Source organism: Syngnathus leptorhynchus, chromosome 17 (genome assembly GCF_054491065.1).
Source record: "Syngnathus leptorhynchus isolate UIUO chromosome 17, UIUO_Slep, whole genome shotgun sequence".
NCBI lineage: Eukaryota > Metazoa > Chordata > Actinopteri > Syngnathiformes > Syngnathidae > Syngnathus > Syngnathus leptorhynchus.
In genome coordinates, this window is record NC_141211.1 from 7,827,501 (window position 1) to 7,843,418 (window position 15,918).

The 15,918-nt window shown below is 43.3% G+C and overlaps 2 protein-coding genes across 2 annotated transcripts in view; both read right to left on the reverse strand.

Annotated features, from left to right (window-relative positions):
* Positions 1-10,298, reverse strand: part of LOC147043583 (forkhead box protein O1-A-like) — a 10,937-nt gene extending 639 nt beyond the window's left edge. The window contains exons 1-3 of the mRNA XM_085935776.1: positions 9,476-10,298; positions 2,409-2,600; positions 1-2,166 (exon numbers count right to left, since the gene is read on the reverse strand). The exon at positions 1-2,166 is cut by the window's left edge and continues 639 nt beyond it. Coding sequence (XP_085791902.1) covers positions 1,063-2,166; positions 2,409-2,600; positions 9,476-9,997 — 1,818 coding nt within the window. The 5' untranslated portion in view covers positions 9,998-10,298 and the 3' untranslated portion in view covers positions 1-1,062. The remainder of the gene's footprint in view (positions 2,167-2,408; positions 2,601-9,475) is intronic.
* Positions 10,299-10,530: 232 nt separating this feature from the next.
* atf5a (activating transcription factor 5a) lies at positions 10,531-14,889 on the reverse strand. Its single transcript, XM_085935777.1, has 4 exons — positions 14,603-14,889; positions 13,750-14,001; positions 12,405-13,566; positions 10,531-12,345 (listed from the first exon to the last, which is right to left on the reverse strand). Exons 2-4 carry the CDS (start codon positions 13,892-13,894, stop codon positions 12,159-12,161), a joined length of 1,494 nt encoding a protein of 497 aa, XP_085791903.1. The 5' UTR covers positions 13,895-14,001; positions 14,603-14,889; the 3' UTR covers positions 10,531-12,158.
* Positions 14,890-15,918: the final 1,029 nt, after the last annotated feature.

Here is a 15,918-nt window from a genome sequence, read left to right on the forward strand (position 1 = left end):
GCAGTGCTTGGGCAACTCTAATGAGAAGCACCCATCTAATTTTACATAAAACATATTCCAGCAAAAAACAATGGCAGAAGATTTCCTGAAATGTATTTGTAAATCCTGTAGGTTGTTGTCTTGACATAAATATAAGGAAAGCCCCACAAAGGTGTGGAGAAATTTGGTCCAGCTATGTCCTGTCAGGTCATATTTACACATCAATTTAATATGTCACTTTAAACGACAAATGCATGGTTGTTCACTTTAATCGTTAATAGGACTGGATGGACAACATACAGCCATGGAACAAAAGTCTTTCGTAATCAGAAAGAATTTCAAACTTACAAAAGTAATATTTAATATTAATGCATGAAGCCTAAACATTGCTTTCCAGTTGTGATCCAACAGAATAATTTCATAAGAATCTAATTGAGACGACCAAAAATGTTGCCCACGTGTGTACGTACTATATCATAAAAGCTTCTTTGCCAAAATGAATTTACTTTCAACTTATACATACATATAGACTGACTGGCCACCTTCACTATCTGATCACACATGAAAAAATACAATGATGATAATAAGCTCCATTTTGTAGAGGTATGCAGTGCTGTGTATGTAATGTTTATTATCGTGATTGTAGTTTGCAGAGGCGTAGAACTAACTACAATGTGCTGAGAGCTGGATGTAAGATTTGGACCGTCTCATGTAGCTTAATTAGATAAAAGGAAGACCTCGCAAAATGATGCAGTGTAGCGCAACAACGCACACTACATACAGCAGCCCACAGCTCAAATGAAGCAAAAAAATAAAAGTGTCATAACGTCATCAAATGTCGCCATTGTAAATGACAAAAATGTCCTCAATTGGCTTACCTGGTAAAACGTTGAATGAAATAAAAAAAGGAAAACTCGTTTTACCTGTAAATGTATTACATTGCATTGGCAGACATCAAATGGCAACTGAAGACATGCAATTTAGCTTTTGAGGAGTATCACCAAATATTTTGGTCTCAGAGTGAGAGTAACAATTCTGGATGAGGAGAAACATTTTCGACGACTGGGCGAGCTACCCTGACCTTCAGCTGTGCGAGGTTGTCTTGACCCTCTGGGGGAACACTTGAGACCCGGCCGCAGGGTCAAAATTAAAGTCCAGCCCCCCGCCATCCATGAGGGTGTCATGGAGGACAGACTCCATGTCACATTCAAACGTCTCAATGGACATATTGTCCAAGTCGCTGGGCAAGTGCTCCTGGTAATGAGTATTAGGGTGAAGCTCCCTGTAGCTGCTGCGGTAGGGCGCTGTGACATCATGAGCGCAGGCAGGGTGCCCGCGAGATAGTTGCATGTGTGTCCTCAGGGTTGTCATTTGAGGAGGGCGCCCTGAGAGAGCGCTCAGACAGGTCAAAGGCATCGAGTTGCCGCTATTCAAGTCTCGTGAGTTTGGAGGACTCTGATTATGAATAGAATGCGTATTTACGTGACAAGCGGGATGGATCATTTTGGTGCCGTTATGGGCCACCAATTGGCTCTGGTTGTCGTAGGTGGGCACTGGACAACGGCCCCTCCCAATTGGTGAATCCTTAAAGGGAATCGTGTTTCTTCTAGTGACTGCTTCTGAGGACATCAGCTCTTTAAGGAGGTTGGCGGGGCAGATATATTGGTTCTCATAAACCAAATAGTCCCGCTTGTTCTCTTGCAGTGGATTCAGCGCGACAGGGGACATGGAATCAATCCTGGCCTGAGGGTACATGCATTTTCGGAAGCCCTGTTGCGGTCGGGGGGCGTTATAAAGACCACCCCGAAGCATGGCGACGTTAGAGTCAGAACTCATTTGGGGGTTCTTTGGGAACATCAGGTTCATGTTATCTGTCAAGTTCTCCATGACCATCTCTGAGCCACCCATGGGTCCAGACACTTCAGAAAGGCTGGGGAGAGGTGGGGCAATCTTACTCCCCCCGGGGTACATAAGGTGACCCTCGGCTTCCCCGAGGTCGTCCTGCTCGGAGGGGAAAGGCGAACGCCGGCCACTCAGGGTGCTGGCGTCCGAGCTGGCACGGGTTCTGAAGGAGCCCCAGGACTCAAAGTCCTCGTTGCTGTGGGAGCTTGGACTTCCCAGCCAGTTGGAGTACTGGGAACCAGGACTGCTTGCTCCTGCTTCAGCCCCGCCGTCCTGGAGAGCCATCTGGATGTATGAAGGGACACAAACAACTCACAAATTCACATTCTATCTGAGATTCTTAAACTTATATCAGGCAGGGATTCTCCAATTTTTGAGATCCAGGGAGATTTTTTTTTAACCCAAACTGTGGCAGGGATTTTACTTTCTGAACCGGGATTTGCCAGCTTTGTTTCATACAAAACATCTTATTGTACCTACTTGAGCGCGAAATAAAGTATGTACATGGTTCATAAACGGTGCTGTACCTTTTTCTTGGTGGCTCTTCCCCGGCTTTTAGCGAACTTGCTGTTGTTGTCCATGGAGGCGGCTCTGCGTCGAGGCGACTTGCCATTCTTCCCCCCCTCGGGGTTCAGCATCCACCAAGAGCTTTTACCTGTTCCCTCGTTCTGAATGCGCACAAAGCGACTATGCAGTGAAAGGTTGTGTCTGATGGAGTTCTGGAAGGGTCAGAGGGCGAATCATTTGAGTGATAGCTCCCATGTGTGCCTACGCTGCTTACACCGACATAATTTGTTTTAACAAGCTGTAAAGCCCTTCAATAATTCGTTTTTCTGGGATTTGGCTTAGCAACACTGAACAGCATTCACACAGTCTCTGAGGGCTTTGCAGTATCTCGTTATTTATTATGGTTGCCATTCTCCTCCCTCTTCACGGGAGGTGATGATCATATGTTTCCCGTGATGTCAGTGGAGTTTTATCAGCACATCTCAATCCCACCCATCTGCTGGCGGCAGAAAGTACTCCACCAAAGTGGAAAAGCACCAAAAAAAAAAAAAAAAGTGGGAGTCATTTACTCACGGGTCAACATCAGTAAGGGAATGAGTTGAAATCGCCACAGAGAGTCTTGCAAATAAGAGAAAGACAAATCATTTTTGGTTCCCACCCAAATTGCTCATTTTTTGTATGTAGCCATTTTTAGTTACCCTTGTGTACACCTAAAGACTCATATAGTTTCTGGACTTCTCTCTAATGATACCATACAGGTCTAAAAAGGGAGCCAGCGGCGCCTCCTGTCATAATCTTCAAAATGGGTGGGGGGAAAAAAAAAAAAGGAGTTTTTACACTACCATGCAACTCACGTATTGTATAGTCGAGGCCTCTCGGGACATAAATACGACAATACGCGTCTGCTGAACGAAACAGACGAGTGGGGAAGTTCCCCTACGTGGCCACAATGAGACTAAAGCAGCTTATTACAGTTATGGTGGTGCCAGATGTCCTCAACCACAGAATTCATCAGGGCTGAACAAGCAAGGATGTTATGATACGTACAATCAAAACAATAGCCGGACTCTGTATTTTATTGATTTGTTTTTTGAATAACTACATTAAAGTGGCTTAATGCTTTATTAGTCAGTTTGAAGTGGACGTCTTTGTGTTAAAAATGTCTGCATCTACCGTACAACTACTCGGTCTATTAATTTGGATAATTGCCGCCACTCAACACTTAGCTACAGCTACTTTCCTGCCAGGATGAGAGAACATTTTAGCGGAAAAATGAGAGCAGGGTGGAGGTTACAGGGTTTGCATGATGAGAGGGGAGGAGGGTGCGGGGGTGAGATGTTGTTGCTATGTGGCCTGGGTCAATGAGTTCACACAAGGCTCCTCGGCCCTCGCTGCCGGAGACATGCAAACAGGTCGGAGGCAGGCTCAGATGTTACCTACTACTTTCTGACTCAACTTCCCTTCTCGGCCCGACTTTTGTGTAAAAAGTCGTCCGGTGAAGGACATCCTGCAAATGTGGAATGGAGAGAGTGAGCTGGCATGAAAACAAGATTCAATCTGTCTGTGTTTATTTGGATTAAGATTTTTTTCCTCGCTCAATATGGGTGCAAACAGGAAATAAACCATTAAAGCTGAGTGGCGTGGCCTCACTCACAAACCTGAAACTAAAAGCAAGCAACAAGTAGAAGCTCAGCCAAGATCACTGGCAATATGCAAATAGTCGCACCCTCTGATTAGTTGGAACAAAAGATCACAAATGCATGACTGGTCCTTGGGAAGAAGCATTCCCTCCTCAATCTGGGATAATCCTCGTCTGAGACAGACCTCACCTCAACCCAGAGAGAACAAAAGGCAAGCCCAGCCTCGCTAATTCAGGAGGTGCCCCTGTCACACACATTAGCCCGCTAAAAGCCCAACCTAAGGTGGCCTGGATGTTTCATTGTCACAGCTCGTCTTTTTAAAATCACTCAGCTACGGACCACACCTTGAAGCCATGCATTTAAATACCGTCATCTGAATGTGAGCCATTCATAAATTGATTAACTTGATTTGACCTCTTTATAGGCACCAAGGTAAATTCCCAGGGCCAGATTAGGGAGGCTTGAAAGTGAGAAATGTTGAGTGACAAGCCCTACTGAGCAATTTGAGCCGTGACCCATATATTAGTAGTAGTCATATAATACTATTGCTGTGTAAAAAACAAAAAACACCTCACTTTGTTATTACTTCCACCAAGCACAAAACAGCTGTTTTGAAATGTATTTGTTAGTGCGTTAATATAGATCCAAAAAAAGCTTCAGGTCCCTCCCACTGGACGTGAAAACAATCTCATTGATGCAGCTGCTGCTCCTTGTGCAGTCAAGCATGAAGCTTGGAGTAACGGTTACAGGATGAACAAACAAACAGGGCCTGGTCTGCGGGGTCAGGTGCAGCCAGAGTGAAATTGGACCCACGTGCAGTCTGTACAGGTGCTGCACATAGAGAGAGACCCAATTACAGATGGCCGTAATTATTATTTTCATTCTTGCCCTTGTGACCAATCTTGAGTGGCCCTCTTGCGTAAATACAACTGTGATAGACTTTCGCTGACCTGCAATTTTATTATGGATTAAAAAAAAAAAAAAAGATAGATGCTGAATGATTTATTTCATCCATGTATCTATTTATTTATTGATTCAAAGAATGCACCCTGCAGATGAAAATAAAGAACATCTCATCTGTTAAGGACCGCGTGCATACACAAAGCATTGACATAAAGCATTATGCTCCAGGGCGACCACATCAAAGTGATACTAAGAAGAAGAAGAAGCAAAAGAGGTGAAATAACAAGTGGGACAATTGAGGCAAAGTACATTTACATGGCGACAGAGTAAAAAGTTGATCATAAAAAGGAGTAATCAAGTCAAAAAGCACACCAAGTGTTGACACTGGGTTCAAAAGCTTTTGCAGAATTCATAATTCTGAGAAACAAATGCTTGGGTTCCTTCCTAACTTTTCTAAACAGCCCCTTCATTCATTTAGATTTCACTTACTCTTGACTAGCACCTGATGTGGTGGCTTCTTTTTTGCATAATGGTTTTAAGCAAAGTTCTTTATGTGAATATAAGATGCGAGGTGGGAGGGGATATTATTGTTCAGTGCAGGCTGGCGGACAATGCGGTAGCACACATGCCAAGGATTCCACAGACGCACACATGGGTAGACAGCAGACTGTATGCAGGCCTCTGAGTCAGCTGAGTGGTTCCCTCAAGCCAGAATCATTCTTAGAAAAGAAAAAAAAAGGCCCCTGCCCTGAGCCTCCCTTTCTTCATGGGGTTACTTTAAACTCTCAGCGGGCCTCTTAAGTTCCCAGGCGGGCCTCTCCTCTTTTAACCTTGTGAGTTCCAAGACAATTGGCTGACATTTACTCAATGTGCCACTTTATATCTCATCTCTCATCAGAACCGTGTCCCGGAAAGTCCGAGGCCAAAAATGTGTCGTATAGATAGAATCATCATGAACACAGAAAAATATTTGAACTGAGGTAAAAGAAGATGGTTTTTTTTTTTTTTTTCCCCTGTAAAATGATCTTTAGATGACTTCCGAATGTGCAAATAAGATCTAGAGAAAATTATGCCAAAGAGGTTGCAATTCAGTTGCACAATGTTTACGATGTATATTTTACAAGAAACTTGAAAAACTTTAACATTACAGACCCTCCTAGTCTGTTTTTATATCGTGGTATTTTTACCAGCCGAGATGTCACAACGAGCTTTGAAAATCTATTTAAAAAGTGCCAGGAGTTCCACTGTTGCCCACACATGCCACAAGAAGATGTCAGTTCGCACGACTTGCACAGAAATTAAGGGACTAAGAACTAAGCGTATGCCATGCTTTGGTTTCTGTTCGCACGATAAAAAAAAAAAAATCAAAGTCGCTCAAAATGCAACAACTTCTTATTTTTGGTCGTGAAAATATAAACAGGGAGAACATTTGTCCTATTGACAACCGATTGAAACTGGTTTTGGTTAATGGGTTCACTTGTTTGAGGTCAGGTCACTTTCTCATCATCAATGAACCTCTGCATTTGTTTGGACTATTTTATTTGCGCTGGTTTGGTTAGTTTGATTGGAGACAACTATTTGTGTTAGTTTAGAAGTGCCCTGGATTTGGCTGGCAACCATCATCAAACGTCGACTAAGATAGGCACCGACTCAGCCACAACTAATGAGGAGTATACAAAATGGATGGATGGATGGATGGATGGATGGATGGATGGATGGATGGATGGATGGATGGATGGATAAACGCTATGCCAGCGAAACTCAGGGGGCTTCCCGCCCCCTGATTTGAGGAAACAATAGCTGTAGTGACACTGTGGTTAGGCTGGGTAGCACACAGCTATTCTCTGATCTGGGGACATCCCAAGGGGGTACCACTGCCCCTCCTGCCCCAAGCGAGGGGCCTTCTCTGGTATAGAAAAGACATCTTGAGATAGCGCTACAGTTGGAGAAAGTAGCACTTCAGAAGCAGCGGCATTGCCCTGGCCCTTCTCTCCACCCACCTCAGGTCGCTTATAGGCGGAGCTGTAGAAACAAACTCAACGCCCTCCACCTACTAGGAAGTGGCTGCCTGCACTCTATCTGTCATTACTCCGAGGGATGCACAAGCATGTGGCTACTTAAATCAAAATAAATATCGGAAAGCATAACAGTTAGAAATGTTTAAATGGAATAAAATGGCTCAGAGTCAAATGAAATTCACAAAACATGTACAGTTCCTCCTCCTCATTTTTCCAAACCGGAGCCTCGTGTTTTGCCGGGCGGGGATGTTAAAACATGGCACTGTTTTCCATCCACTGGCCAGGAAATGCGTCATAGTTCATTGTAGGGGGGACCGCCGTGGTTTTTTTTTTTTTAACAGGAAAGTGTAAAAATAACCATTAACAGCAGTTCCAAGGCCCAGCGAGTGAGCCAACAATAGAGTGGTTAAGTGGAGAGCTGTTGACTTGAAATTAATAATGTAGCTAGTTTTCTTTGATGGAGATGACATTAGTCAGGTAATCATACTAGATTATTCCTATTTTCTTGGCCCATTTTTTTGACATGCAACTACCTCCACATAATCCATCCCATTCACATTATTCCAATAACATATTCGCCCCTTGCGGATTTTATTTTTCAATATTTTTCACCAATAATTACCCATTCATTTCCATTTGGGACATTCAAAACAACAGATTCACATTGTTTGCATTTGGAATTCAAAAACATATTAAAAACAACTTGCCCAAATTGCAAATGTCAAGTTTTTACAATAATACTAGTTGCTATTTTTGACATGTCATATTAAACTAAAGCTTGTATTTGCGGCAGGACTTTCTGCAGTTAATCTTCTTAAAGTCTCAAAAGAATGTCATGAACGTTTTGGCAATAATCAGAAGGTGCTATTTGATGAGACCAATAAGCTATATATGTTTTTACATTTGTGGGTGAACTGTAAAATCTTAAAGCCGATATACATTTAAAGGTGCAGCAGGTATGGGGGGGGGGGTCATGTGGTTGTCATGCTTTAAACTCTGTGGTCTAAAGTGTTTGTCCTAAATTGGGTAAAAAAAAAAAAGAAAAAAGAGCGGGTCAGAGAAGGAAGTGATGCAATTAAGAGCATCCCTCTCTTTCTCTCTGAGCTGTAGCATCCGCTAAGGAAACTCTAGAAGACAGAGTCACAAGGATGTGAGCACAGAGCTCAGGAATGGAGGATGTTTGACGTTCTTCCCGGCATCCCCCTCTCCCAGCCCCTTTCCCCTCCGACACTCGACTCACCAAACACTCACTGAACTTTTGGTGTCAACTCCTGTTTTATTAACTCTAAGGACGTGATGTCTGTATTTTGACTTAATATTGCAATAGTATTTAGTCTCAAATGTTTGCCCCAAAAAACTATGATGATTTTTTTTTTTTTTTTTAAAAGAGGTTAACAATGGAAACTATATTTGATAGCAAAGGAATTTCCTGACATGGACAGGCTCCAGGAAGTGAGACTGGATTGAAATATAAAAGGTCGATGGTGGGTTTTCTCTTACTGTGGGGCATTTTCATTCGCACATTTTGCATGTTCACCCAATCTTTGGCCCAGATATTATCTTAGGCTGTACACTTTCAGATGAGAATCTGAGACCATGACATCCACAAAGAGTTGACGCAATGAATTGGGTCTGTGGTATACTGCAGTAACAAATCCTCAAAGTTTTCAGTGTTCAACAATTTCATTCACTGAAAAACATGAGCATAACATCAGACAAAAAGTCCAACATGTATATTTAAGATGTTCTTATCATGTGGTCATCTTGATGGAAGCAGTCACTATAGTAACATGAGGCTCCACTGAATGTCTCTGAGGAACTAATGGAACTGTCTTTGTCCAGTTAAATTGATGCTTTTTGTACACCTCCATTAGCATGCTGAATTTAATTGCTTTACAGGCAACCTGAAAACTGCGAGCCAGATGTGCTAACCAGTTGGACAGTACTCTGTATAATAGATACCTTTTTTTATTGTGTGTGCCCTTATTGTGAGCATCTCCCATGCTAACCGTGAGTTTGGGGCAACAAAGGACAATTTAGAGCAAAGATCACCAACAAGGTGGCTACGTGCAACAGGTAGACCCCAAGTGTCACTAGAGTAGTCAGCAGGCCTGTTCTAAAAATATCTTGAGACATTGTGATATCCAAGAGATGTGATCATTAGAAAATGGAAACAAATGTATAGAAATAAAGACGTGCATACTGACAATCATTGTTGAACATTATGAATAAATCATGAACATAATCAGCACGTTTGATTAGATGATATCATTAATTGATAATGATAAGAAACAGTACATTCATTCATTTATCTTCCAAAGTGCTTTAATAATGATTTAGCCGCTGGTGCCTCTTAGTGGTTTGCCTTTAGGAAATGTTTGTAAAACTATAGGCTCGTGAGTTTTGATGCACCGCCTCAAATAACGAACAGATAAAAATGTTTTTTTAAAAGTAAATAAATAACTAAATAAATAAATCATCATCATCATCATCATCATCACTTGTTCCCTGCTTGCAGCCACTCACCTTCCACCCCGCAGAGCTGTTGCTGTCTCCTTTATCCTTGAAGTAAGGGACGCTCTTCACCATCCAGTCGTAAATCTGAGACAGGGTCAGTCTCTTCTCGGGTGAGCTCTCGATGGCCCTGGTGATGAGGTCGGCGTATGACATATTCCCCCAAGCGTTGCGACGGGACGAGCTGCTCTTCCTCTGGCTGGAGCCACCCAAGGGCGCTGCGCCATGAGGAACCACCTGTTGCTGAGACGCAAGCAGGGGGGGCGGCTGCGGCAGGTGCTGGTGGAGGTGCACCCGTGCAGAGTGGGGCACATGCAAGTCGTGCTCCCTGTCCTCCTCATAGTCCTCCTCCAACAAGCACAGGTTGCGGGGGAACTCGCCGTTTACAGGCGGCTCGTGCTGCACAGACGGGGCCGGGGAAGATGTGGTGGAGCTGGCCGGGTCGACGAGTTCCGGCAGCGGCCAGGTGCAAGAGCGCGGCCGCGTGAGAGGCTCAAAGTCCGGGTCTACTTGAAGCGGTGGAGCCTCTGCCATGTCACGATCAAAGAGGCTCTCAGGCACATATGCACTCGAGCATACACGTGAATGACAGCGAATGAAGGCCTTTAAAGGATTCGGACAAGGTAGACTGGGCTAAGCTTTGTTGTTTTAAAGTCTACTGTGACGTCCACAGTATCCTCCCCTGACTGGTTTCAACTTCTCAAGCGTGGCGCTCTGTGACAAGAACAGCCCGCAAGAAGGGTACGATGATGCCTTCACGTCCTGTCACATGCTCGGTCATCTGGCATCTCTGGCGAAATAAATAGAGGACTTATGTATTGCTCTCCATATAGAGGACTGTGAATAAATACATTAAGAAGAACATTATTCAAAAGGACAACAAACAAACCAATTTCAACCATAAAGTGAGAGAAAGTTAAACGGAAAACCTCTCACTTTAAAAGAATTACAGGCTATACATCAATTAATTGACATTACACCATTCCCATTGAATATTTTGTCAATTTACTGCTAAAATGTTGCTTTAGAATTGCTGGTTAATACAGCCTCCGAATGGTTGAATATCAGGTACACTTCATATATATATATATATATACGTACATAGCTTGTTCTGACTCGAACACCTTTACCAGTGCTGCCCTCTAGTGGTACATATTAAGTAAACAAAGGCACAGTAGCCCAATAACACACAAACACACAAGACTTAGAATGCCACACTTTTATTTCTAACATAAAAAGTAAACGATAGACGAATACACTGATTTGATCATAAATTGAATTTAAATAAGAACATATTTGATCTAAAATGGTATCCCATGACTTTTAACAGTGTCGCTCTACGTTAACAGCAACTTGACTTGATTGGAAGGAGGAAAATACATGGGATTTTTTTTGTGTTGTAAATTTAATAAATCATATCAGATCTTATATTCAAGATTGTCTTCAAATAAATGCATAGGAAAAATATGTGTAGTAGGATTCTAGGAATTCTGACAGCAGTGGAAGATTGAAAATCAAAGTCAAGCGCATCGTTACCAAATCATCTAATGAGGCTTTTCTCAGTTAATTTGCTACAAAGCGACGACCATTACACGCTGTCTGCTCAACATATGTACAGATTAGTAGTGCATTTAGCCTGAGGCTCACGAACCATATTGCATTAATAAGAATCCTGATTCATCTCAAAATCGACATTTTTTTTTTCTTTCATGAGGTCACGCAACAAAAGCAAAGTTCTCATTTCTAACTAGACTAACTAGAAAAAAATGCTAAGAGGAATATTTTTAAAGTCACATGGAAGACGCATGAATATATTTCTGCAATTTAGGAAGGGCAATATGGTTTACTCGCATGGGTAGGCAACTACGGTCCTCAATGGCTGGTGTCCTGCAGGTTTTCTATGTTTCCCTGCTGCAACAAACTTGACCTACCCATGGTTTACTCAATCACAAATTGTATATCTTGAGCTGTAATATTATATTGTATAATTTGTGTACAATTGAGGGGAAAAGATAGCCAAATATATAAAAATATCTTCACAAAATTTAAATATTAAGTGTGACCAAAACGACCTGCTCAAAGCATTAAAGCATTATTCAGTAGCGCTTCAGCCTGCATCGAAGCTGAAGTCAATTAATGCACTCGAAATTTTAAAAGCTATATTTACAATCAAATAAAATGGACTATTCATTAACGTTGAACATTAAAAAAGTATGCTACATTTTTGTTAATCTTATGTGGGTCATTCGGGTCAATTAATTTCCGAGACACATTTTTTCTAGTTTCAAATGTTGGTAAGAAGTCAAATATGATTTAAAAAAGAGCAGTAGAAATGTTTTTAAGTTTGAAATGAAATAATCAAGTTCTACATTTAATTGACAACATTCCATTTTTCTACCAAAAAAATGTTTGAAAAAACAAACAGGGAAAAAAAGATTTACTGTTGACATCAATTCCAATGTAAGGCTAGTAAAATCTTAACCCGCGTAATGATTTTTTTTTTAGTAACCCTATTCTATTTGAGATTGACACAATGATTGTCATTCCAGCATTGCCTGCCTCAAGAAAGGGAGTGTGAAAGCAATGTCTTCATCGCTTCATGCATGATGGATTCAAAACAAAGTGACATTCAAATCTGGACAATCAAAATGACATGAAAACTTCCCTGTTTTGATTTCTTGGCGGGACTTTGGGGTTATCCTGTTGTGTCCTGCTTTAGCCTTTGGCTTCTGGCTTTGTAAACTTCGATCAGGAGGTCTTTGACGTACTGGATTTCACGCTCGACGGACTCTGCCTTGTCGCGCAGCTCACGGTTCCTCCCTTCTAGGCAGTGCAGCTGCTCTTCCAAAGAATCTAACTCTGCCCTTTTTCTTTGCCGATACCTACAAATGAAAGATTACATGAAGACTTTCATCATGCAAATTGTGAACCTGTAGTTTACCTATGAGCGGCCGTTTTGTTCTGATCCTTCTTCTTCTGTTTACGCTCTCCTCCGACTTCTGAGGGAACCACGTCAAATTCGTATTTCACAGCACAGTGGTCTTCTTTCAATCTGCAGGATTCCAAGTTTGGACTGTCCCTTGCCATCAAAAGACACTCTGGACTCGGATCCTCCAGGAAATTGCAGTGCAAGTCATGCTGCCCTATCTGCAGATTCTCCGCTTTGACCTGCTCGGTGAAGAAGCTATGATAGGTCTCAGACTGGGGTGTTGTTGAAAGATAACAACTTTCACCGCTCTGGGCTTTCCAGGAAACTGTGGCTTTTGTCACCTCCACACCAGCCTTGATGCTGTTCAGCACCTCGCTGTTAGCCACGCCGCTGTCAGCGGTGCCGGCGCTCACCTCCCTCATGCTGTACATCAACAAATCTTCTTTCTTTGACGAGTCGTCAAGTGAGGCGCCGAAATGGAATCCACCACCGAGCTTTGCGTTGCCAAGAGCGTTGTGACTGAAGCAGCAGTTTTTTTCTTCTTTTGCTAAAATGGCACATTTTCGGAGCTCGACGGCACTGCCCAGGCAGTAGCCTTTCCCCACTAACTGCTCCTCTTCCACGCAGCAGTAACTGAGTGACGGGTTACCTGAGTCGATTCCTTTGGAGCTTGAACTGTTGTCGTAACTTTCGCTTAATCTCACGCTGTCTGGGATTCTTTTTCTAACGCATGGGCTGGGGCGAACGCAGCTATACGGCGTGTGCCTGGGAATTTTGGACCGCCCTACCGGCCCCCCGCATACGCCGAGCATGTCCAGTTCTCCGTTTGCCAGGCTTAGAAGGAACGGGCTGGTTTCCGATGAGTTGGGTGCGGAGTACGACGCATAGGGCAGCTGACTGAACGGTTGAGGGCCCGTCATCAGCGGACTCCGGTCGCATTTCCCCAGCCTGAGACCTTTCTCCGGCAATGGCTCGGACAGGAAGTAGTCTTCCAGTTGGGCTAGTTCCTCTTGCAGCAGAGAGGTCATGACCTCTAAGTCGGACGGCACCTGGATGTCATTGCGAAGGGGTGACGGGGGAAGGGAGGCGTTTGTGGAGGAAGGAGGGGAGGGAGGGTTCGGGAGGTACGAGGAGAAGTCCACTTCTTCCGTCATCCAGTCGGTGAGAACATCACCTGTTGAGAAATGCCACAAATATATAGCAATGCAAATATTGCATAAAAATACCTCAAATTACGCTCAAAGGAAATCTTGATCTACTTGAGCCACGTTACCGTCTGGCAAGGAAGGGTGTGCTGCAGTGCCGAGCCCACCTGAGATGTGGCATAATATAAAAAAGCCCACCTAGTGCAACTCACCAATTAAGTGCTGACTCCCCTCTGACACCTCCCCCCTGCACCCCTGTGATTGGCTGGGGTTAGCCTGTGGGTGAAAGAGAGCGAGGGGGTCTGCCGGGCACGCACGAAGCGTCTTCCAAACAGGAGGCGGCGTCGCCATCGTCATTCTGTCCGTCGGCACTTGGGTTCAGGCCAAGTCCGAGCATGTGCTGGGCACAGGTGGGGTCTGATAGCTGAGCCACGGAGAGCAGGGCTGGGTGGGCATGGTGAAACCTAGAGAGCGAAGGACCGAAAAAAAAGGGTTGAGAGACTGGCGCAAATGCAAAACGCACCATGCAAGTGGATGGGGGTGACAAATCATAAACATTTGACAACAGCCAAGAGCTCTGTCCCACAGGCTTCTTTAACTACATGCACTTGACACATGACATCCTAGAGCCACTTGGGAACTGTGAGTCAAGGGCCTAATGGTTGCCAAGGGGGCTCCTTGTGAGTGAGCGACACACACAAAGAATGAGATGATCTTTAAATTGGATTAAAGCTGCTTGTGAGTTATTTCAAATGAATCACTTCACAATTTCAGTTGTTTAAATGACATGCACGTGACACCATATTGGCTAGAACTAAGAAAAATGAAAGTAAAAATAAGGAGCACATTTATACAATGTTGCCATGTTTAGTTATGTACTTCTAGTATATTACATTGAAAACATGTACTTTATGGTGTTGTCAAAAAAAAAAAAGCCCAAGCAGGAACTGAATTTAAAAGCAATGGAAACTATATAAAAAGCAAAGTGAATAGACGTGTGTGAGACAGGAGCGTAGCATTAAAAAGTTACAGAATAACAAAGCAGGCAAAGTGAGCGTTACTTACTCCATTCTTGCTGAGAAATAGTATAGAGAGCTTGGGGGTGCGTTGCCAAAGCAAAGCACGGCGTCTTCGTGGTTACAACTTCTTGTAAAATTCAAAAAGCCATTCTGTCAGCTCGGCGCAGACAAGGACGTGGAGTGGTTGTTGCAGCGTGGCGATCTCGTTGTAAACTGAGCGACAGCATCTTGGTGTAAAACCATCAGGGTCCTTTCACCAAGCAACCAATGACGTCACCGCTACCAGGCTGCGTATCCTTCCGCCTCAGCCGCGTTTCATACAAACGCAACCGTCCAATTACGTACGGCTTTAGGCAAAAACAAAAAAAAACACTTGCATGATAGTCATTTGCAAAGATATTCAGCCACATTTAGTACGTCAGTAAATTATGCACGACGGAGAGAGACGTCATTTTAGTGTTGAAGTAGGGCAAATGTACATGGCAGCACTCACGTTATCATTGGAAGGCAGGGTTATTATTATTATTATTATTATTATTATTATTATTTATTGATTTTAATTATTTTTATTATTATTATTATTATTACCACGGATGATGTTGCTGTGCGTGTTGTCGTCAGGTTCATCTCGACTTCCGGGAAACAAACCTCGCGAGAACACAACCACTTGCTTGATCCAAAACCACATATTACTTATTACCGCTTGATGTTATTGTTTGAAAGTAGCCATCATCGTTTCAAACTTCTACATGTCGGGTAAGAAGTGGGATAGCTGTTGCATCTCGCTTGCATCAGTGGTCTGTGCTCAACGCCTATTGGCCGCGCGTGGCTAAGCTACCGTACCGTGATTGGTTAGATGGGTGCATGAGTGAATTATGATTGGTCGCTGGTAGGCAAGGAGAAGGACCGTGCTGTTTTCTTTATCTTTCTGGGTGCAGCGGGTGCACATGGCTCGCGTAAACAAATCGGCGGTTGAGATGTTTAATCCGCCGAAAGCTTTCACTTGTTGATGTTTACCTAAAATAACACTGAGTATAGGCCGACTGAGCAAAATGAATAACACTGTCACTAATTATCACAGCAAGAATATCAGTTGACATCATAGTCATAACATCAAAAGCATCTTGAAAGTCTTCATTCAAAAGGCTGATGTATAATTAGACATAAGGTGAAAGTCATTCACAAGAGTTATGTGAGGACTATTTGTTTTGTTCCCCCCCCCCACTCAGCAGATCCCATTTCTTCTGTTGCTATAGTAATAGTGGACACTGCCCCTATTTTAGACTTGTTTTTCGGTCGCTGTTGCCATGGGATTTGCATTCCTCTCTCTTCATGGTGTTTGTCATCCACCTCACCTCTGTT